The 22,985-nt window shown below is 37.8% G+C and overlaps 1 protein-coding gene across 1 annotated transcript in view; it reads left to right on the top strand.

Moving 5' to 3' along the window:
• Positions 1 to 11,567, top strand: part of trabd2b (TraB domain containing 2B) — a 104,377-nt gene extending 92,810 nt beyond the window's left edge. Inside the window, exons 5-7 of the mRNA XM_012864758.3 lie at positions 3,243 to 3,339; positions 8,525 to 8,803; positions 10,779 to 11,567. Of these exons, the coding sequence (XP_012720212.2) occupies positions 3,243 to 3,339; positions 8,525 to 8,803; positions 10,779 to 11,004 (602 nt within the window). The 3' untranslated portion in view covers positions 11,005 to 11,567. The remainder of the gene's footprint in view (positions 1 to 3,242; positions 3,340 to 8,524; positions 8,804 to 10,778) is intronic.
• Positions 11,568 to 22,985: the final 11,418 nt, after the last annotated feature.

Below are 22,985 nucleotides of genomic sequence, written 5' to 3'. Positions count from 1 at the left end.
AAAGCGTTGGATTGACCAACAAACCCTTGGTGCTATGCTTAAACAACACCCATTGCCGTGTTTTAGTCCAATTGTATTCAGTCAGAAGCAGCTTCTACCTGTTTGTTTTTTCCAAGCTACTTTAATACTACTTTTGAAAACAATTACCTTTCACTGCTCTCTGACTCTTGCTATTAACAATGCAACTATTTTTTTAAAAACATTTATTGGTTTTACTTTTTCAGTGTGAATGTCAGATATAAAGTGGGCCTCTAACTGAGAAAAGGACCTAACTTTACCTCTGGTTTGGTCTGCCCAGCAAATTAAGAACACTCATTCGTACACACTTATGCATAAATAGACAGAAACACTTTGACCGAGACAAAACCTCGCACTCAGCCCTCTGTGTAATCCCATCTCATCTTGCCGACACTGTTGTTAGCAGCCTTCTCTCACTCTGTGGCCTCGCCGTGGACTGCCTTTGAACTTGGCTGCCAAGAAAGTGTAACACTGTATGCTTCTCTCGTTGACTCTCGGGAATGATTGGGAACATTTTAATGATAAAATTGACAGGAGGTGGAAGGCTGAGTGGGAGCAGAGGGGGCTGACAGAGCAAATGAGAGGCTTGAATATTGTCAGCGTGCTGTTAATAAGCTACAGGAGAGAGCTGGGCTGTAGGAGTGAGAGAGTGAATTCCTTTGTGTGAGCACAAATGTGAATTCCTCTCATAGAGTATGTGTGCCTGCAAAGGTGATGTCAGGCTAAAGAACGGCTTATTGCTGAGTTGAGTGACACGCATGATCATCGGCCGACGGCAGAAATAAGAAAAAGCTTTCATCAGTGTGTGGCTTATGCCTGCATGTTTGATGATAGACTGAAGGAATCACAGACATGGTAACTGAAAGTGACAGATGATTGGAGCTGAGGCAAGAGGTTGAGTGTCAGCAATATGGGGCCATTAACAAGCAACAAGTAAACCCATTAGACATAAGGCACGATCAATTGAACAATCTCTGCGTTTTAAGGCTTTTTTACTTATGTCTTTTTTCCCCACTAAACAAATCTATAATTGTTTCTTGAAGAAATAATTTCTGCCCAACATCAAAACACATTTAGTAATCTTATTAAGTGTTGTCCAAAAGACAATTGTCTTCTCAAGACATGTAAAAGCATGGTGGCATGCATGGTTTGATATGAAAATTAAAGCAGGCAGTATTCGTTTGCCAAAACAAAGAACACAGTCTGATATAAACTTTGAATCAAGTCCAGGCGAGGTCAATTCCTGCTGTATATCAGCACACTACTTCTCATGAGCATTACATCAGACCCGCTATTAGAAATCCTGCATTGCACAAGCAAATCTAAATTAGTAATTGAGTGAATTTTATTTAATATATACAACCTTTCACAGATAAACTTCACAAGGTGATTGAAAAAGAGAGAGCATCAAAAAAATTAGAACACGACAAAAAAACATAAAATTAGGTAATGCAGATTTTTTAAACATAAAATAACATTTAAGGAGATCCTAAAAAAAGCATGTTTGAATGCTTTCAGCTGCTTTTTAAATGAGTAAAGGTCTGAAGAAAACATAAAAAAACAACTTGTTTTACAGTGAAAGTGCAACAGTCTGGAAAGAGTAATTTCCCTGAGTTTATACCATTGACAACAATATATAATATATTAACTCCTCTATAGGGATGAGCTTGACAATGCAGGGCCCTGCAAGTTAAAGTTGGCTTGACAGCAGAATTCAAATGATCAACCTGTTGCATGACCATGCTCTCCGGGGCAATTATCAGAAACTTGGAATTGTCAGTGTTCAATTGACGGGAATTAGTTTTTAACCAGTTTGTAATGTCTTTTAGACTAGGATAATTTAAAGAGTTTGAAAAAGTCAGAATCCCAAAGGAGCAGCACAGCTAAATGTCATTTGCATAAAAGTGATAAAAGACATTCTTAAATATATTAGTGATCTGTCCAATGGGTTAGCAAAAAAGAAGTGGGTGCAAAACAGAGCCCTGGGTTACCCCACGTTTTAGAATTGTAGAGCAATCTGATGTGATTGGGTTGATATGGACACTAGTTTCTTTTTAGTAAGATCTGAATTATTCTAAAACAGTTTCAGAGATCCCAACTAAACTATAACGTCTATTGATTAAGATTGTGTGATGAACAGTGTCAAAGGCTGTTATTGTCAATGCCAGTTTGCATAGCAAACATAGAAAACAGCATAAAGTCAAACAACTTAGAATAAATCATGAACAAGGCCTATACTACAGTTTTGCAAGCTATTATATTCGTAATAATAGGCTTTCAAAAAATGGCCACGTAAAACATTTGCCCACAAGGTGTTGTAGACACAGACATTACACCAACAATAGCTTGTCAGGGTTTAGTTTTGTCAGGGGCTCCAATGCCATTAATAAAGGTTCCTTGATTAGGATATTGATCCAATACCTGGGATCGATGTCGGACAAACAGTACACAAACATCCTGATGTTTTCAAGCCTTTATTTATGTTAATTAGGAGAATTCTCAACTTACAAGTAATGAAATCACAACATTTAAAAATAGAATAGTACATAAGACCCATAAAAACATTTTTATTTTAGGAATGTGGCCTTGATGAAAAGTATATCGAACAATTGTAATTGTAATTTTCAAAAGGTACTTTTATCTGCAGATATAAATGCTGTTTTTGAGTCAATCTGGTCATTTTTGTAAAAGAGCCTCCTTAAGAACTGGTGCAATGTTCCTCAACGTCAACTTGGTACTCTTTAAATCTTGAAGTGCATGCAAGATGAGTAGGATACTATACAGAAAAAAGGCTTTCTGTAAAAAAGATACAAATACATTAAACCGTGAATTTTAAGATTTCAGCCAAGTGTGTATGTGTACAAAGTACGCATACACACTGCAATAATATATTGTATTTGGAGAGCTGAATGAAGACTGATTTACCTAAATGCCAACTCCAGGTATATATGTTGAGTGGGTAAGATGAGAAGGTTCAAGGAAAGTGGTAGGGACAATGTGTATTGGTAAAAAAAAAAAAGATGTTTTTAGAAGATGTGGGTTAATCATAATTAACATTATTATTGAAAATGTATGCCTTTTATATACAGGAATGTGTAATAACAGTTTATTTATGTTCATGAAGTACAATTGAGGTATGCCATACAGATAACACAAGTAAAAGCAACAACTTGGTATAAAGCAAATTCCCAGTAAGTTACATTTTGTTTGTTGTCCACTTGTAGGTCACTTCCTTGGGAACCACAGTGTGCTGGACATACTCAGGCAGGAGGGCCATGAAATTGTCCACCTGCCCTCTGATCATCAAGAGCAAGTTACAGAGTAAGTGACAAGAAACGTGAAAATGCTTTATGGCAAACAAAACCTAATGTTTATTCATAGAACAATGAAGCAGAATCCCTAGCAGAAAATGTGTGTACCCCTTAAACATTTCCAGGTTTAATATAGCGCTATTTTTGAAGGTGTCAAAAGTATTTAGAAGAACATTAGTGCACAAAATGCAACAGTAAGACCACTGAATACAACAAACCGATAGACATAAAGTTGTGAAGAAGTTTAAAGTGGGTTTAAGTTATATAATGATATCCGAAGCTTTGCACATCTCACAGAGCGCTGTTTCATCCATTATACAAAAATCAAAAGAGTATGACACAGGTGCAAACTCACCAAACCATAACAAGTACCTAAAGAGTTAGGTCACACGACGACTCCGGAGGAGCTGCAGAAAAGAAGGTACTCAGGTCAGAAGTACAAAAGTTGTACTTTTTGGCTGACATGCAATTTGTTGTGTGTTGCCAGCTGACATGTAAAATCACCTTGAATTCACTATCCTCAGAGTAAAACATGGTCGGGGCAGCATCATGCTGTGGGAACTTTTTAGCAGGGACAGGGAGTCTGCTCAAAGTCGATGGGGCAGGGAGCCTCAAGCAGGGCAATTGTCAAAGAAAACCTACTAGAGGCTGTAAAAGACAGGAAACTGGGGTTGAGGTTAATTATTCAACAGGACCATGGCCGATATATCATCTGATATATCTGTCATGATTTTTTTATTTTTTTTATTTGTCCTTTGGACTTTTCTGGACTTTCCTGGTCAGCCTTCACCTGTCTGGTGTACATCGCCTGTTCTGGTCTTTCACTACCTGCATCCTGTGGTCTCCTGCTCATCCCTGCCTGCCTGCACCTTCAGCCAAAATTCCTCTGTCTAGTCTGGTTCTGTTTGGCTGCCTCACCTGCCATTATTCATCATCTTCACTATAAACCTTTTAAACGTAACTCTTTGCCGGCTGAATATTGGGTTTTACCAGCTGTAATCATTACATTAAAGACTTGCAGCTGCAGTTCCAGAGAATGGTAGCTCTACAGCATATTGAAGCAAAGGGGCTGCAAACGAATCTTCACCAGAATTTGAGATTTTTTTAAATATATTTTTAAACTGTTGATAATTTTCCTTTCTACTTTCTTCTCATTTCTGCAAATTGTTTGCTTCTGCAAGTTGCCAAAATACAAAAAAAATAAAAAATAAATAAATAAATGGTGTGAATAGATATTATATATCTAATTCTGGACAGTTTAGGCATTTGAATTTAACAGCTTAACTGCAGTTCATTGTAGACTGATATGATTCAAATTGAGCAAAGTAACACATAAAGCTCAGCTATGCTGGGATACTTTGAGACGTCATCACCTCCACCACTTTAGTCCTTCTCTTCTTCACCATTCTCTACTCCGGGGGCTGCCAAAGCAAGCTGCCAATAGTTGTTCTGTTTGTTCTCCCCACAACACACTAGCACATGCCCACACACGTGCTTGCAGCAGTAAGTAGGATGATGTACAATGCCAAGGACTAAATGGCTTCAGTATCACACACACTTAAGCTTACAGATGTTCACTATATGCAAGAACCAAACAGAAAATTGGAGTTGGCTAGGCTGAGTGTCTTTACAAAAGCTTTCTGCTAACCAGTCTTTGACTTTGCCTTCCTCTTGGCATACTTCAGCTTCTTTATTACCTTGGGCTTTCACCCATCTGCACATAAAATGATTTAAATTGCAACTTAATTCAGAGTAAGAAGGAGAAGAAAACAATGCACAACAAGAATGATCATTTTACAACAGTAAAAACATACCATCATTTACAAAGTTTTCTTTGCTAATTAAAGTGGTAAAAGTAACCCTGCTACCTTCCTCTTCCCAGCTGAAGGCTTCAGTAAGCAGAGGATCTGGTTGTAAAAGCTGACAAGTGGACTTACTTGCTGTGGTCACAAAATACCCCATACACATTCAAACACACGCTTGCACCTCCTCGATGTGAGATGATGCAAAACGCATGTGAAAGCAATCCAAGATGGCTGCATGAGAGGTGTTTATGAAAGTTGTAAGCCTGAAACCTGAAATGTGTCAAACTGACGAGCAAAAATGACCCAAAGAGCAACAATGCTACTGTACAACAGGCAGCGCAGTTCGAAGCTGAGTTTGGCTCTAAGCAACTTGACCGCAGGGCTGGAGATTAGTCACACTGACAGTGCTAACAGGATTTGAAGTGAAATACATCAGTATTAAAGCCATAGTTGGTAATCCTATTCAGAAACACTTTTTGTAATACTGGGTAAAATGGTCCTTTCATCCTGAAAGCAGTAAATACATTTATGTGTTCACAAAAGTGATGTTTAAAAAATTATGTTCTGTGGGAGCTGCAGGCCTGTAAAAACTCTAACCAATCCATGCCCCTCGGCCTCAAGGATATGGATTTGACAGAGTTTTGTTCCTGCTTTCATTTCACTCTGTCCCTCAAGTTCCGGGGGTAATCACCATATCTATTGGTTATCCCACATGCCAATCATTCTGACGCCCTCACCTAACGCCAGTGTCCATGCTCATTCCTTTATAGTTTCCACTTGCTGGCTGCACATGCGCAGTTCTTGTGCTTATGTATCTGTTAGCTTAGCGGTTAGCCATTCATAGTAGCTCAGCTACCAGAGTGGATTTGTGAGCTTTTTAGGACGCGATCCCCCTGAAGAGCGGAAGAGCGAGGTAAGCCGGTCTTACGCATGCGCAGTTATTCAAAAAGGGACTTGGGGAAACTTCCGGAAAAATCGCAAACCCTAGCTTTAAGACTGGAAAAACGAAACAACCTGCTGATTGAGCAGATTAATTAAATCACAACTTGAAAAGCTCTTTAATAGATAATCAATTATCAGTTAACATATTTCATTTATGAGCACCACCCAGCTTACATATCTCATAAATCAGATGTACAACAGAACTTGAAAAAATATATACTATATTTTATTATGTGACAGTGCATGATAGGGAGAAGAATAAAATCTTATTTTGTGTTTCATTTTCATTCAGAAGTTAAACTGTTTGATTTCCAGTAACTCCAACCGCAAAATCCAATATGTCTGTCTTAAACCTTAGGGATAGCCTAAATAAAACATCAACACAGTACTGTAGAATAAATATCCTTTAGTGAACATGTAGCTACAGTGTTTGACTGTGGAATATGAAGATAAATACTTTGTTATTGGCCTGATAGTAATAATAGCATGTCAGTAAACTAATCCTACTGTTTTTTTAAAGTTAAATTTGAAACACTTTTAAATTCGTTTTCATGTAAAACCCATATCCCCATAAGTTAGCATAACTAGCCACTAGGGCTTGTTCTTGGTTCATTATTATCTGCTTCAGTTTGCACTGGGATATCTCAATATTTTCGCCACTGCCCATCTATTTTGAAAAGATTTTGATGAAGCAAAGATCACTGTGCTTCAACAACTTAACGTTTCGACTGTAGAAGCTTATCACCCTTACAGATATGCCACTAACTGAATATTCATAAATCTCAAAAACTCGACTGAGTACCACCAAAGGCATTCCAAGTTTCTGGTACTTCTGCCTCAGTTTGAGAACCATTGTTCCAGACCACCAAGACTGCATTGTCTGGTCTTTGGTGTCATTTAATGGATTTTTTTATTCCCACTTTCAGCACATATTTAAACTATATATCCATGGTCTCTCTCATTTTTCTGGTATTTAGGAAATATCTATTCATTTGTTGTTTTTTTTAATTTTGAAAGCTAGCCGGGGCCTTATTACATAGAGTTCTTGTGTTCTCGATGTTCATACATAGGTGGCCTTTGGATATTCTGTCTTCCTCACAGTTTAAAATAATACATGTTTAGGTAAGACGCCTCTCAAAATTGCCCTTAGGTTTGTTTGATTGTGTGTATGAATGGTTGTTTGGATTATATCTCCGTCTGTCCCTTTGATGGACTGGTGGTGACCTGTCCCATGTGTATCTTACCCTCTGACTGCAGAAGCTAGGAATCAGTCGCCCTTGCAACCCCATAGAGATTAAGTGGGTAAAAAAAAAGGATTGATTAGAGGTCCTTGTAATCTCAGTTTATAGGTTTCCTCATGAGCAGTTCAATTAATTGGACTTTATTGTAAATGTCTATAATACTGGCAGATTATGTCAGCCTTAAGTTTCCCAAATCTGTCTCTCTCACTGATTCAACACATGGCAATGTATCAAGTGATATGACCACGGCTGCTGGAATCAAGGCAATGTCATAAATTAGGTTTATTATTTTTAATGATGCCCTTAAGCTAATTGTGCACAGTTTTGTGTGGAATCATCTTTACTACTGTAATGCACTTAAAAAGACAACATTACTTGGGAAAAAAGGCATACAAAGGCATAACTTGTTGTTACCTGAACACCCAAAACATAAACAGTGCCTTACTAATTTCACCTAGGTCTGTATCAAATAGATGATATATGTTTTCCATTTGAGTCTGCTTTTTATGTAACTTTCTATTAGCATTTTTTTAGCCAAGGCTTTGGTAAATTTTAACAGTTTTCAAATATTCAGTACACCTTTCGTGGTAATGGCTATAATTTATACATTAACATTTATTTATTTAGTGATATCAGTTAATATCTTTGCTATAAAGAACAATTCTCACTTCCCTACTGACTTTAAACCATAATGTCACATTGATACTAAAAAGAAATGAAAGGAGGAGAAAGTGTGAGTAATGGATGTAAGAAAGATGAGTACGTTGAGTTTTTAGGGAAGATTCTGGGTGGTCTTTTCTGGTCAAGTTGTTAGTCTTGGTAGGCAAAATATGGCAACCACAAATGTTGAACTTTTCTCCAACGTTGGCTGCTTTGTATTTAAGCCACTCGGGGCTTCATTAATAGTCAGAGGCTTTCCTTGTGGTGTTCATGTCCTTGATTCAAATTGGGGTATTTGACGAGAAAAGTGACTGAGTGGTCAGAAACCACAAAAAAAATAACATTCGCTAGCTGCAGGTTAAAGATTGTAGGAAAGTGTAGAGCAACACGCACAAGACCTCCCATTTCCCATTAGCTGTGGAACTAAATTGTTTTAGTGAAACCTCTGGTTATGTTAGGGTTTTTACAATGAAATGTTTTATTAATTGACTCCATGCATGCCTTGTATTAGCTTTTTTTTTTTTTTACATCCCTTCTTCTGTTCCAGGATTAAACAAGATCCAGAGCTGCCTGCAACCGGGTCTGTTGAGGAGGCCTCAGACACCAGCACAGTGACTCCCACCACCTGGCCAACCAGTCCGCAGGAGGAGATGGAAGATCCAGATTATGTGCCCGGCCTTGAAGGGGAGGAACTGCCTCACATGCTTCTCCCTGACAGCTTGAATCAGCTGGAGGAGTTTGGACGACACAAACGGCCCCACAAAGCACACCGCAGCCATGGGAGGCCCAGACTCTTCAGCGACCTGTGGGTTCGCTTTGGGGATAGGTGAGTCGTTTACTATAAGCAAAGCTTAAGCAGACTTTACCGACTAGTTTACTTGGACGACTTTAATTAATTGCAATTGAGCTTTTTTTGCATGGCGCCGATTCATAACAGATGTAATCTCAAGACTGTTTACAAGTCAAATGGGTCTGATTGATATCCAGTTCAGTAAAAATTATATATCAAGTAATCAAATTCATTACAATTCAATCATGTTTAAAAACTAAATCAAATTTAGCAACACAGTCCATTTCAAATCAATAACCACAATGCACCCACATTCCACTGATTATAAAATGCCAATTAGTAAAGTGTTCTCTGTCTAGAAAAGCCAGCTGATTGCTTTGAAACTTGGTTTTATAGCAATCCCTCATCCTCAGCAAGCATGTGGGAATGATAAAGATCAGCCACTCAAGGAATGCTCAATTCGAGAACAAAGAAAAAATAGACATAAGGCTTCCTGATAACACTGCAGAACCCAAGTTTAGAAGTTGCATGAGTGATGCAGTTTTTCTGAATCACTCTAAGACCAGATGTTTACTTTTTTTATGTTGTGCATGTGACAGAAATATGTCTCAGAAACAGGTTATATATGTGACTCAACATTATGTTATTCAAAGTTACACCAGGTTTCTTTATATAAAGAACTATTTAATATTTCAGTTTTTTAAATTATTATTATTATTATTAAATGCTTAATGAATACTATTAAGAGACTGACTAGTCCGGTTGTTTAGTAGATGCTCTGGTCCAAAGACGACAAGTAATGTCTTGTGTGAATTTGAAACCAGAGAATTTAATATCAGTCTGGCTTTTATGTATTCAAGACACGCTTAAGCCTAATGGATAAATATTGCTGATTATTATCCCCACAACAATGAAAACTTCACCATGTAGAAGCGTCTAATACGAAAATTGGCCCAAGCCCTGATCCCTGTGATATGCTATGAGTAACCCTGGTCATGAAGAAGATTTAATATTACCATAAACAAACTTGAATCTGTCAGACAAATATGATCAAAACAAGCTTAATACTGTTCCCATGAACCCAACAAGTTTAGACCTTTGTAGGATATTATAATACTTTATCAGCTGTATGAAATGTTGCCCTGAGTTCAAACAGGACAAGTATGGACACAAACCCATTATCTGGGGCTGTGATAATATTATTAGTGACTTTAAGCGGTGCTGTTTCTATTTTATAATAAGCTCTAAATCTGACTGAAACTCTTCAGATTATTATAGAGTAAATGTTTAGGGACAGGTAATAGAATTGATAGAAAACTATTATTTCTGGGTTCTTTTCAGTATTAAAGGGATTAGATACATGCTGGGCCATCTAAAAAGTAAATGAATATGATCCTTAAAGTGACAGTTTGGATCTTTTGATGTGGGTTTCCGTTACTGTATGAGCAGTCAATATCTTACCTGTAGCATTGTCTGAAAACCTTTATTTTAGAGAGTCAGGTAGGTCTATCAGATAGTTACTCTGGCTGATAAGCTTAATATGTTCTTGACGTTGGCAAAAATGCTTTTTGAAACTGCCAACGATCTTATTAGCTGAGGAATCACTGATTCTTCAAACAGAAACTACTCTGAAGCAATTATTACGGCTCATGGCTGTCTGCACAGAACCTTGTTAAAAAAATCCAAATCACTGCTTTAAACTAGATGGCCATAGGGGATTTATTGCTAAAAATAACATGCTACCTGTATGAAAACTGTGGAGAGTTTCTCCACACATTAATGAAATATTTACTGGACTATAGACAACATGCGCATTGTAGCTGCACATGCCCCCACATTCAGTGGTATCAATACTTTTAAAATAACTTTTCTAATAAATTAAACATGATTTTTATTGTATTTAATTTTTGTTGCAAAAAGAAAAAACATTTGAAGATTATCTTTAAATTTTCACAAAACACATGATTAAACCCAAAATGTGTTAATTAGCTGTTTTTCATCTTTCCTGCAGCACACCGCCCCCTAATATGAGGATCATCAACGGGTACGTGACAGTGGAGCCTCCGCTGACCCACCCAGAGCGGCGCAGGCAGTCGGAGATCTACTCGACGGATCGACACGCCGACGCTCCCTCGCCCAGGCCGCACAGCCTCAGCCCAGCCCGGCTGGCTCACACCTCCCTCACCTTGTCTTGTATTTTAGCCTGGTTTTTGTCACACATGCTGCTCACCTCCTGACCACAAAACCAAGTCATCTCACAGACTGACACTTAAGACGCTACTACATCCGCAGCAGAGCAGAGCACAAGGGTGGCCAACATCAGCGCGTGCAGAGACGGGATGGAGAGAAGTTTCCTCCAGGTCTTCGGAGGGAACACTCCTGCTGTTGGCCTCAACCGCACAGAGACGTCACGTCCGGTCTGCTGGAAGTTTTTAATGACACAGCAGGTGTCAAATCCTAACAATGGATGGGCCATGGCCAACTCGCCAATTCTCTTGAACTATTAGAATAACAAACACATGGAATGGTGAATTAAGTTAAAGAACTGGAGTCTTCGACCTAATGAAATTATAATATTGTATAGAGAGGATTTACTTTAACGGTGAGATCTGAACATATTAATGACAGTTATAACTCTGTGATAAATGGCTTCATTGCATACAGTGCTGTGCATGAGGTGTCACTTTGTAAATTGTGCATTTGTTCATAAAGAAAATGTGTATTGTATTTATTAATTCTGAAAAGCAGAGTATATTTTCTTGATATTTGATAAATAGAAAAAATAAAAACGAATGAAGTATGCTGTGGTTATTTTCAGTGGACATACAAATTGTGGAAGCGATTTGTAATATACAGATGCTGGTCCAATAATTAGAATATCATGAAAAGTTTAGTTTTTTTAGTAATTCTATTCAAAAAGTGAAATTTGTACAGAACATTCATTCATTACGCACAAACTGATTTATTTCAAGTGTTTATTTCTTATAACTTTGATAATTATAACTGACAACTAATGTGTATAATGAATGATTTTAATAAACAAGTTTCACTTTTAGAATGGAATTACTGAAAAAAATATGTTTTCATGATATTCTAATTATATGACCATCACCTGTAAAAGAATACATCAATGCCTCCTGATCAATTCTTCTCTTTAGATTTCTGAAACTTCAAATATATTTTTTATATTTTTGTTCTCCGGTGACTTAACTCTACCTTTTAAGAGCAAGAAGAGTAAACTTTTACTAAAGCAGGAACTGAGAGCTAACAGTGGAAATAGAAACTTGTGCAACAGGTAGTCTCAATCCGCCATCTGCTGGTTAAATTTTAGACAAGCATTGAAATTTGAAGCAAGTCTTTTCAGGTTCATACTGCCCACACATACAGCTGTAATTATTGTGGAGCTATTTCTAAAAAGAAACAACTGAAATCAGTAATGGAACGAGACGTGCTTTCAAAAGATAAACTGGCTGATAGAAAGTCAAGTGTTGACATGAACTACAGGAGAAGGTTGTTTCTACCTGTATTTCAGTTGTTTATAGCTTACACTCGAAAATGTTGCAATTGTCCACTTCATGTTAACATTTAATTTCTATTAAGGGAATTTGTTGGGTGTACTTGATTTTTTTATGATAAACATTGCATTTGTTTGTTTTTAACCCACCAAACACCGTTTTCATGAGTTGACTGGAGATTAAATGCTAACATAAAGTGGACACCCACCCTGGTTAACTTTTTTGAGTGTAGTTTATTTTGCTTAATTGAACATACTTTCACGACTAAGCTGTGACTTGATAAAAATAAAACATACTTGCTTTGCAACAGCATTTATATGCGCTGGACTTTTAAAGATATTATCTTGCTATGATCATAAACGTAGATGTAAATTAATCATATTTCATACAATAGCGCAAAAAAAATGTGTGGACAATTGTTGGGTGACTAAAATTCAATTAAATTTTATTTCAATTCACAATTGTCAATTTAAGTGTCAATTCACAACACATGCAATCTCAAGACATTTTACAATGTCAGTTCTATTCAACCGTACAGACAGATTGGTTAAAAAAACGTTCTATCTCAGGAAACCCAGCAGATTGCATCAAGTCATCGACTTCCAGCATTCACTCCTAGATGAACATGTAGCAACACTGGACAGTCGCTTACGTTGTGTCATTGAATTTGCAGCAATCCCTCATACCGAGCATGCATGTAGCGACAGTTGGGAGGAAAACTCCCCTTTAACAGGAAGAAACCTCCAGCAGAACCAGGCCATCTGTGAACGGCTATCTGCTACAACCAAATGGGGGGTTAGAAAAGACAGAGGAGAGACACAAAAAGAACAAAGAAGCACTGATCCAGGAAAAAAATATATTTTAGAGAAGGTAATGACAAATTAGCACCATAGGTGGCTGTGTGTGGCTGTTCCAGTTTTAAAATGATGATTAGTGTTAAAACCTTTCTGCCAGTGAAGGTGTGGCAGGCATATCTTTGATACCGCTAAATAAAATTATGTTTAGTCAACTGCTTTATAAATAGCCATATTGAATATGGTCCACCAGTATACAATCTAATCACATTGCTGTTTTGTTTCGGGCACCAGTGGTTTACAGGAGAACACTAAGGAATAAACAGCCTCACAAAGACCAAGGGACCCAACAGACAGGTTAAGGACAAGGCTGCAGAGAAGTTCAAATTAGCATTAGAGTATAACACAATATGTCAAGCTTTGAACATCTCATGGAGTACTGTTCCTTCATCATCTGAAAATAAAGAGTCTGACTAGGGGGGACCAAGCAGTAAAAGCATAGAAGATACAGGAAAGATGTCTTAACTGTGGGTCTTTATTCCTTCCAAGGAAAAAAAAGATTCAACAAATGATAAGGTTCACAGTATGAGTAATGGGCCCATAAAGGAGGTGAATGAAATTATAACTGTGCTCAAGAAGCAAAGATGCAGAAAGGTTTTTTACATGTTGATTTAATAAAACCATTTAAACGCCACAGGGGAAATGCAATGAAACATTAATACTAACTAAAGACCAAAAGATCTCACTAAACCCAAATTATGTACATATTTCACAATATAATTGATAGGATAAATATATTAATGCAGATGCTCCTAAAATATATGCTTAACTGTAAAACAAATAAAAAGGCGAGTGTATGGACTGTTTTGCAGTGGGACATGGCTGCCCACCAAAGCTGATTGTCCTGGCAAGGACATCTTTATTTAGAGAAGCAGCAGACAGGAGCATATAAACTCTGGGGGAGCTGCAGAGTTTAACAGCTCTGGTGGAAGAATCTGTTGACAGGTGAACTATTATTCATGGCATCCACAAATCTCCACATGTATAGCTAATATTTAGCCATGGTACAAATGTTCCCGAACAACAATGCTTTATGAGAGCTTTGTTACGGAATTACGTCTTCAACTTGTTTACATTTTGTCCCTTATACAGCCACAAAGATTAATGTATTGTCCACAAATCTGAGCTTCATGGAAGAACGGGAAGAAGAAGAAAGCCTTAGATGAAGGAAAACCATGAAGCACCCTGTAGCTGATAACAAGGTATTTAAAGAACAGAGCAAATGCGAAAGAAAGTGACCTGGTTGGGACCAGAACTAAACTTTTTTGGTCCATAGTGCTTTGTGCAGCAGAACACTGCACATCACCCTTAGCACAGCAATCCCGCGGTGAAATGTGGTGGTGAAGGTATTATGCTGTGGGAATGTTTTTCTCTAAGAGAGACAGGGACATTGGTCTTACAGTAACCAATCTATAAATGGTTGACAGTAGATACAGGATAAGCCAGAAAGAAGACCTGTTAAGACTTCGAGCCTGGGGTATTGATCTACCTTCCAGCAGACATGCATACAGTTCATTACTGTTAACCAACCCTGAGACCATTCAGTTGTAGCTCTAAGTAATTTGGTAATTTCTGGCATTCTCATCAACATATTTGTCTTATCTATGCAGATTAATTAATTCATTCATTCATTCATTCATTCATTCACACATGTTGGTTCCAGTTATTTATACAAACTGAAAACTGTCACAAAACGTAACAATCAGTTGCAATATGTGATGAATGTAAAAAAGATCTCTAATCATTTAAATAGTTTAATAAAATATCACCACAAGTTCTTCAAGAAGCCGAACTATTAAACACGATGCGTATGCCTCATCCTAAAAAAAAAAGAAACTCCACTATACCGACTGTGCTGTAGTTATATTTCGTGCCACTAGATGGCACTAGAGTCTCAAATTAATTTTAGTCCAGCTTTATGCAGCGCAGATGAGAGCTGGGTTTGAAGGCCTCACGCCTCTAGACAGCCAGGCTTGGTTCATTTGGAGACTGTTTGGCGTTTCCATTTTTTTGTTGTTGTTGAAATGTTATAATAATCTAGTATTCATTTCAAAATAATATAAATTTTCAGACAGTAAAAGAGAAAATTAAACCTACAGCATACAAGAAACAATAGGTAACAAACCTCTTGATGTAGAACTTTACCTTTATAAACTCAACTTTAGATGGATTTTCCAAGAATACTCAAACACATTATAGTAATTCCTATTTCTATTTAATACCTATATTATTTTACTTTAGTTTCAGATTACTTTTGCAGCTTAAAGTACTAATATCTTATTATTGTTAAAACATGTATCTAAAACGTGCATTTTTATTTTCAAAATATTAAAAACTGTTGAAACAAGGACACCTGATTACAGTAAATTAAAATTACAACTTAATTATAAATCAGATTGCAAAAATGGTCAATTAAGTGTAGCGGGTAATGCTGCAAGTCAGTGACTTGATGAAAATTTTTTCGCATAGTTTTGTGACTAGGATAAAATTGAAATCGATGTACTTGGCTTGAAATCTACCAATTAAAGTGGTCTGAATTGATTTTTTTGTGAAGTACCTTGAGACATCATTTGTTGTGAATTGGGCTATATATGTAAACACAATTAAATTGAATGAGGTATTATTCAGTTTAATTTACAGCAAAATATACTTTATAAAACATTTTTTATTTAACTAACTTTAGAATTTCTTTAAGAATTTATAATGCCGAACAATGAATTAAGCGTGACAAAAATATTGAACATTATGCTATACTTCACGTTATAATGATACAGCTAAAATGATGTTATCATATATCAATAATATGAAGGTCCCAATGTATGATGACAGAGAGGCATTAACCTTTACTGTTTCAGCAGAGGTTTTCTTTCTGTTAATCTGGAAAAACAGCCGCAGAGCAACTTTTTTTTTTTTCTTTTAGAGCAAACAGCCCCTTAAGCCAAGACAGGGCAATATTTGCCTTAGCTAGAATACCATTTTCCCTGGGCTTTGGGGTGTTGTTTGAGGGAGCAGGGCCTTGACAGGGTGCTCTGAGGGCTGACCCTCCCTCCGCCGGGGACACAACGCCGGCCGCATATAAATAAAAGATTACAGTGGAAAATCAATTTCTGAGCAAACTCATTAAAAATGCCCCTCACCTTAAATGATTCCTATTTCCTTGCATTCAACCTGTTAACGGCGAGCTGTTGGTGAGACCAGCCGCACTCACATCCTCACCACCTACAACTTGTCCAACCCCCTCTCTCCCCTCCTGCCTCTCCTCCATCCTTCCTTCACCCTGTTGCCCCCCCAGTGGTAATTACTTGCATAAGTCGTTTCTGCCCTTTGATTTGCACCGTTTCACAAATGAAGGTTAAGTTTGTTTAACCGTGGTGGATTTGCTAGTCATGTTGGAGCATATAATGTGGCAGGTCCTTGGTTTTTTCCCGTACACCTCAGACACGGCTGAGTCTAAAGGCCCCCATCCACCCACCCACCCGCCAAGCCACCTCCTTCTCCATATCCACTTCCCTGGAGGGGGGGACTCCAAGGTTAAGGCTTTGTGGGCCTTGGGAAACCTACCATAAGGATCAGGCTTCAGTCTCACTCAAAAGGAGACCAGGAAGTTGTTAAAGATCACCTTTGTTAAAAGGATTAAGAATCAGACTGAGGTGTTTAGAGGCTTACTGACAACTCTTTACGTGATAGAAGGTGAGCAATAGGGGAAAAATAAGAGTCAATTTGTTAAATTGATCTTCTTTTAGGCTCTAGATCTTCACATACAGTTAAAGCAAAGCCAACCTCTGACAGGGCTTTAAGCAGGATTTCATTTAGGGGCCATTTTCTAGTCAAGCCCATCACTCATTATGTTGTCACTAATGTGATCTTTGATCTTTAATATTTTATTTAATATTGTCAATACTACTTAGATTGCACATTTTACACACTTTGTTTACAGTAAACTAATGATTTAACAAAACTTTTTTTTTAAAACAGCGCAACTGAATGTGTTCTGAAATAGGAAACTGGGGCCACAGTTCAATTGGTTGTTCTTACAAGTGACCACACAAAAGTGGCAAGCAGTTAAAAGATTTATTTACACTTACGGTGTGCACTGAATAACATAAGTCATATTATATAAATAATATATTATCAATATTGTGACCTGAACAACAGAAATAACTACACTTTTTAGCATTATATTATAACTGTTAAATCTGTTACAAACCTGTGAAAATGTTCCTTTGTGTCTCAGCTAACATGTGTTTATGGGCCCCATATGACATTTGCTCTGCCTGGGCTCAGAAACTGGCTTCCACTGTCGAACCCACTGAATACAAACCATAGGCAAAACCTTGTGTGGGTATTAAATTGGTATAAAGAATATTTAAAATTGGGCTGCGCAAATAGGACCTAAATGGGTCCCAGTTTTTACCAACAATTATCCAACATAAAACCTATTTTAGAAACCTGTGGATAACCCTGGGGACTATTTTTCAGGTCATTACATATCCATATGCATCCTATATGTAACAGGCAAATTTGTCAAGTGGTGAAAAGATTGTATATTTTTATTTTAAAACTTCAGTAAACCTTTTTAAATATGCTATTAGGAAACGGTCATGGAGAATTCAAGCGTTTTTGGTGTCGTCGGGCTGTTTTGGAGGCCCTTGGCTGCAGCTTAGGGCCTGTCTACAATAATGCTGACATTTTGAAAAAAGATTGCTTGCTGCGTTTGTACTACTAACCCATTCAAATTTTCTAGGGGAAAAAGTCCATAATAATTCTAAAAACACTTTCCAAATTGAAGCTTTTAAAAAAACTCAGTTTGTGCTCATGTGGACTGAAAATCTGCAGCTCATTAGAAATGATCATATAGGGCTTAGTATCGTTTTCTATGCAAAAAAAAAAAAAAAAAACAACTAAGAAAAGTGGGGGAAAAAATGTATGGGTTATTTCATATCTGTCTCTTTGTCATCATTATGTTTCAGTTAAACTTCAAATTAAGGAAACAGAAAGTAATGATTCAGATAAAAGAGTAAACTGTGTCTCAAAAAACACAATATGCAACCGTTTTAGGAAGGAGCACTGCTACACAAGCTCCTGATCTTCCTGTGCTTTTTTTTTTGTATATAGATTAGACAGATGTTTTAGATAGATGTTGAATTCACTTTAAAAATGGTGGGGGAAGTAAAAAAGCGTAAAAAAAAAAAAAAATCCACGGTGGTTTGTCTGCGTACGGTGTGAAGGACACAATGACAAAACATGCAGAGTAGCAGATGAAACAAGTGGCATAGCTTAAAGCAGGATCAATACCTGATAAAGTGTCACTAGAGCCAAGGAGAACATCGATTTCAGGTAGCTGCAGCTGTTAAGAGCATTTCAAGAGTGTGTTGGTTTGACTGTTGAGCTGCAGCTTGCACATTGATGACAGCAATATTCTCCAGAGGACTTGGCTATCACAGTCCCCACAAGCGACGTTTCCATTCGCATCTGTTTTCTCTTAGCGATCGTGTCTATCAAAGCATCGCACTCTGATTGTTGACGAACAACGAATTCTAACATATCGTTTATTAATTAAACAATGCATCTGTCAACCTCTCAGCGACCGCCTCTCCAGCCTTCCCGTGTCCTGCGTACCGAGGAGAGCTTTGATGGTCTGTCTAGCCGAGAGGGAAGCCATAAAGCTTTGGGAAAACAAAAAGTGTGTTTAGCCCTGGAGCAGATAGCTGTTCTCCTTTTTAGATAATCCCTCTGATAGCCGTATAAAGCGGGGCCGTTTGGAGGGTTCTGCAAACTCGCAGCTCATCTCTGTTTGTGTTGGGTGAGATATTATTTTCTCCCATTGTCCAACTCCTGTCGAAGGCTTTGTGGCTTTAAGCTGCTAAATAGAGCCAGATGGCCTTGTTGTGTCCTAAACACATGTCTGGTTCATGCTACAACAAAAACAATATTTTGATGTGTTTTACATGTTTTATTAGGCAATTCTAATAAATATATACTATTTTGTATATTGTTATTGGCTAAAATCATATGTGGTTTTTTTTCTGCTTAAACTGTATGAGTCAACTTTCTTTTTCTAGATTTTAAGTTTAAAAAAAATAGTTTATGTTTGCGTCATAACCTCAGCGACATAATGTAAATGTGGCGCATTAAAGAAATGTAACGGCCATTTCTTCAGTCTGGCTCTATATGTGTTGTCAATCCTCAAAGCAAGAAAATATGAACATCTCAAACTTTATTGTTTATTATGATGAACTTTTGTCGTTAGTAAGGCTAATAATTTACAACAGGAAAAACGGCTTTGAAGTATACTCAGATTTTCATACTTTAACAGAAAAAAAGAGTAACCTTTTGTTGGCAGCGGAGCTGGAGTTTATGAGAAAAGTAAACAGCCATACAGCGGAGTTGGTATGGAACACCTGGCAAGACAAGATAGTGGGTTTTGAAGTGGCAGGCTAGAAGGAGTGAATGTATACCAAGGAGTGTAAAGACGCCACAAAGGAGAAAGGAATACCTTGTGTGCTCGTGTGTTCATGTGAACACATGTGTGTCCTTGGGTTGTGCATTGAAGGATGATGGCGAGAGTGTTGTGTTTCACAGTTTTTTGCCATGATGCACTGCTTTATTATTCTGCACAAGGGGCACTTCACATGCGGAATGGGTTCTCTTTGATATCGACAGCAGCTTGAGGGAGAGAGTGCACTCAAAAACAGGCGAGGGCGAATTTATTCTGGGGGTGGGGGGGGAGAAAAACAGATAGTTGTGTACTTCCCTGGCAGCGGTTTCTGCACATATATACGAAGAGCCAACCGCTTTGATGCTCCAGCGGTGACACTCCACACGCTAATGAAATATGGTAATTACAGCCGCATGAAAGCCCTCCTAGACACAGTTGGGGGGGGAAAAGGTATAAAAAAAACAAATATGACTTTATCCAAAGATACCCACTGTGATTAATTCTCCTTTTCATAAACACATTTATATGTTGTTTACCTGCTAGAAAAGCATTGTGTGCCATCAGTTGATCCCGGAAAGTAGCACGGGGGACAAGGCCCTGTGATTTAGAACCCCGTTGTTCCCTTTTTTGCTGGAAAATACTTGAAAAAGCAGGAGTGAAGGATGTGGAGGAAAAAAAAAAAGAAGGAGAGCGCACTAAACTGGGCTGCTTTAACTAAGACGTGGCTCTTTGCAGAAACTGAAATGTTTTCCTAATTAGAAATGCACCCAGTCTGGAGTCTTAAACTCAACAAGTCTAAAAGCAGGCTCCAACAAACGCCTCGAGTCAAGCTGGTGAAAAAAAAAAGAAAACTCGGGAAGGTTAGAGATTTAAATGAAAGCAGTCGGTTCATAATTTAAACGCTCGATATTTATGCAACGGGCTTGTATTTGCACTTAAGTTTCTAAACCCTCGAGAAGAAGAGTCAAAGCTTAATCAGCCACTTAGAGACTGTAAATGGGGACGGTAAATTACTAATTAATAGGGAGAAGGTATCTTTGGTATGACTGCAAGGGAAACATTGATGCATCACACATGAGGGACTTGGTAATAGATTGTAAACAGGCTATTAAAAAATATTTCATCACAAAAGAATTGAAAAGCTTTTGAGTATATTTATGTAGTTTGATGTTAATGAAAAAGCTTTTTTTAAATTATTTTAACTGGTGGCATAATTATTGGTTAGAAATTGATCTAAAAATCTTTTTTAAAATAGATATAACTCAGACATTTGTAATTCTGGGTAATTTGAATGTTTGGGAATTTTTAGTTATAGTAATCTATGACTTTGTGGCTATAGGATATAAATATGACATGTCACAGCCTGAACATGCATCCATGTGTAACTCTGCCTCCTTAGACAGTGACCAGCTACATAAAGGAGCTAAATATACAAATTCACTGTTCACTGTTACACAACTGCAGCAAAAGTGAAAAGTTGTGTCATCAAGTCACCATAAGAACCAGGACACAATATGTTCATGTCAACTGGCCCTACCATCACAAACATAAATGTGAGGAGTTTGCTAAACTTCTCCTGCTCTGGTCTAACGAGACTAAGAGGCAAAAGTGCATTGACGGCGACAGACGTGCATCAAACATAATATCCTTATTACGGTCTATGAAACACACAAACCTGCCGCATGTAATGGCAGCAATCCTTTTTGAACCTGTGCTGTTTAGGAGTGTCAGCACTGCCGAATAAAAGAGAAACAGAAATAACACCACCTCCAGTCCTCTATAGCTGCTCTTCTTCTCTGCTTTTGTTGTTCTTCTTCTATTGTTTTACCGTGGTGTCATTAGCGGTGGGCAAATTATTCCAAATGGTGATCAATTTCTGATAAGATTGGAGTCTAGTAGATATTTTGTTTAAGCAAAGACGTTACGAAGTAACAGGAAGCTGATATTTTGAAGTTGTGTAAAATATTTACATAGTAAAAGTTTAATGGTATAGAAATTAGATTTTTGTTTAGCAAGTAATTTATTTGATTCTTGTGTTAAGGCTACATCACCTGCTGTCTCAAACTGACAACTTGATTTGCTAAAAACCTAAAGATTTGCTCTGACGCCTCCAAAGCCTGTCAGAAGGTGTTCAAGGCACAACGCGGTTCTCCCAATGTAAAGATAACGAGCTTTATGACAACGAGCAATCCAGGTGGGTTTACTATGAAATGAAGGAGGAACCTGTAGAATAGCACCTCAAGCCCACTGTTAAGTATGGTGGAGGAGCTGTGATACTGTGGGTTTTTCTTCCAAAGCACCTGGAGACCTTATTATAGTGCATGGTATCATGGACTCTTTTAAGAGCTTTCAAATAAAAACCAGAAGGTTTCTGAAAGCAAACTAACAATGGTTCATTTTGATTAAACAGGATTTGGTCAAATTAGCATGGCAATAGATCACCAGATCAAAAAAAATCTACCTCCTTCTCTGGGCATCTCAATCCCCAGACCTAAAACCTGTGGAAAACCTGTGGGGTGAACTGAAGAGAAGAGAAGAGAAGAGAAGAGAAGAGAAGAGAAGAGAAGAGAAGAGAAGAGAAGAGAAGAGAAGAGAAGAGAAGAGAAGAGAAGAGAAGAGAAGAGAAGAGAAGAGAAGAGAAGAGAAGAGAAGAGAAGAGAATATAGGAGGGGATGCAGGACTGAATCTGGTCTTTCCGGATGACTGTCAAATAAATTTAGAGATTTTGAGATTTAAAATTTTCAGTGTGAGTCGATGTCACTGAGGTCAAAGATAAAGTCATTTTAGGGTTATTTACACATTTACCAGCAGTGCCAATTAGGTGAGCAAGGTACAAAAATATACAGAGTACATTTCACCCCAACAATGACTGCCATGTTTCCAGCTCTAAATCGTGTAACATCTGTATAAATCAATGTTTAACATTGGTATACATTAATAATGTTTAACATCTGTATAAATCAATGATGTGTAATATTCGGTATAAATCCCAAGTGCTGTAAAATATACTGCAGTTAGATATTTTCCTGCACTTTTGAGCTGAAAACAAAACATGCCATTTCCTGCTGCACATTGTTAAGCAAAGCCTTTTGTGAGCTGCATTAGATAACTTTGAAGCAAAAAAACTTTTTTTTTTTTTGCATTGTTTTAAACAATATTCTTCATGTTTTCCACGTTGAACCGAAAACGGGGACATGACCCTGATGCAAATCCCATCACCCATAGTGGGATGTGGGGAGATGGCAGAGGAAGTGAAAATTCAAGGCGTGGAGGAAGTGTGTTTGACCATCAGTGTTTGCTCACAGTCAGACGGTGCAGCAACCCCTCCGTCCCGCACGCATGCACTCGCACACTTTCGCCCCACTGACCATGGCTCTCTCCCAAGGGATGGGGCTGGAGGTCAGGGAGAA

The sequence above is a fragment of the Fundulus heteroclitus genome, chromosome 9, assembly GCF_011125445.2.
Source record: "Fundulus heteroclitus isolate FHET01 chromosome 9, MU-UCD_Fhet_4.1, whole genome shotgun sequence".
Lineage (NCBI taxonomy): Eukaryota > Metazoa > Chordata > Actinopteri > Cyprinodontiformes > Fundulidae > Fundulus > Fundulus heteroclitus.
The sequence above is the reverse complement of the archived record's forward strand: the minus strand, read 5'-3'. Positions and strand labels throughout refer to the sequence as shown.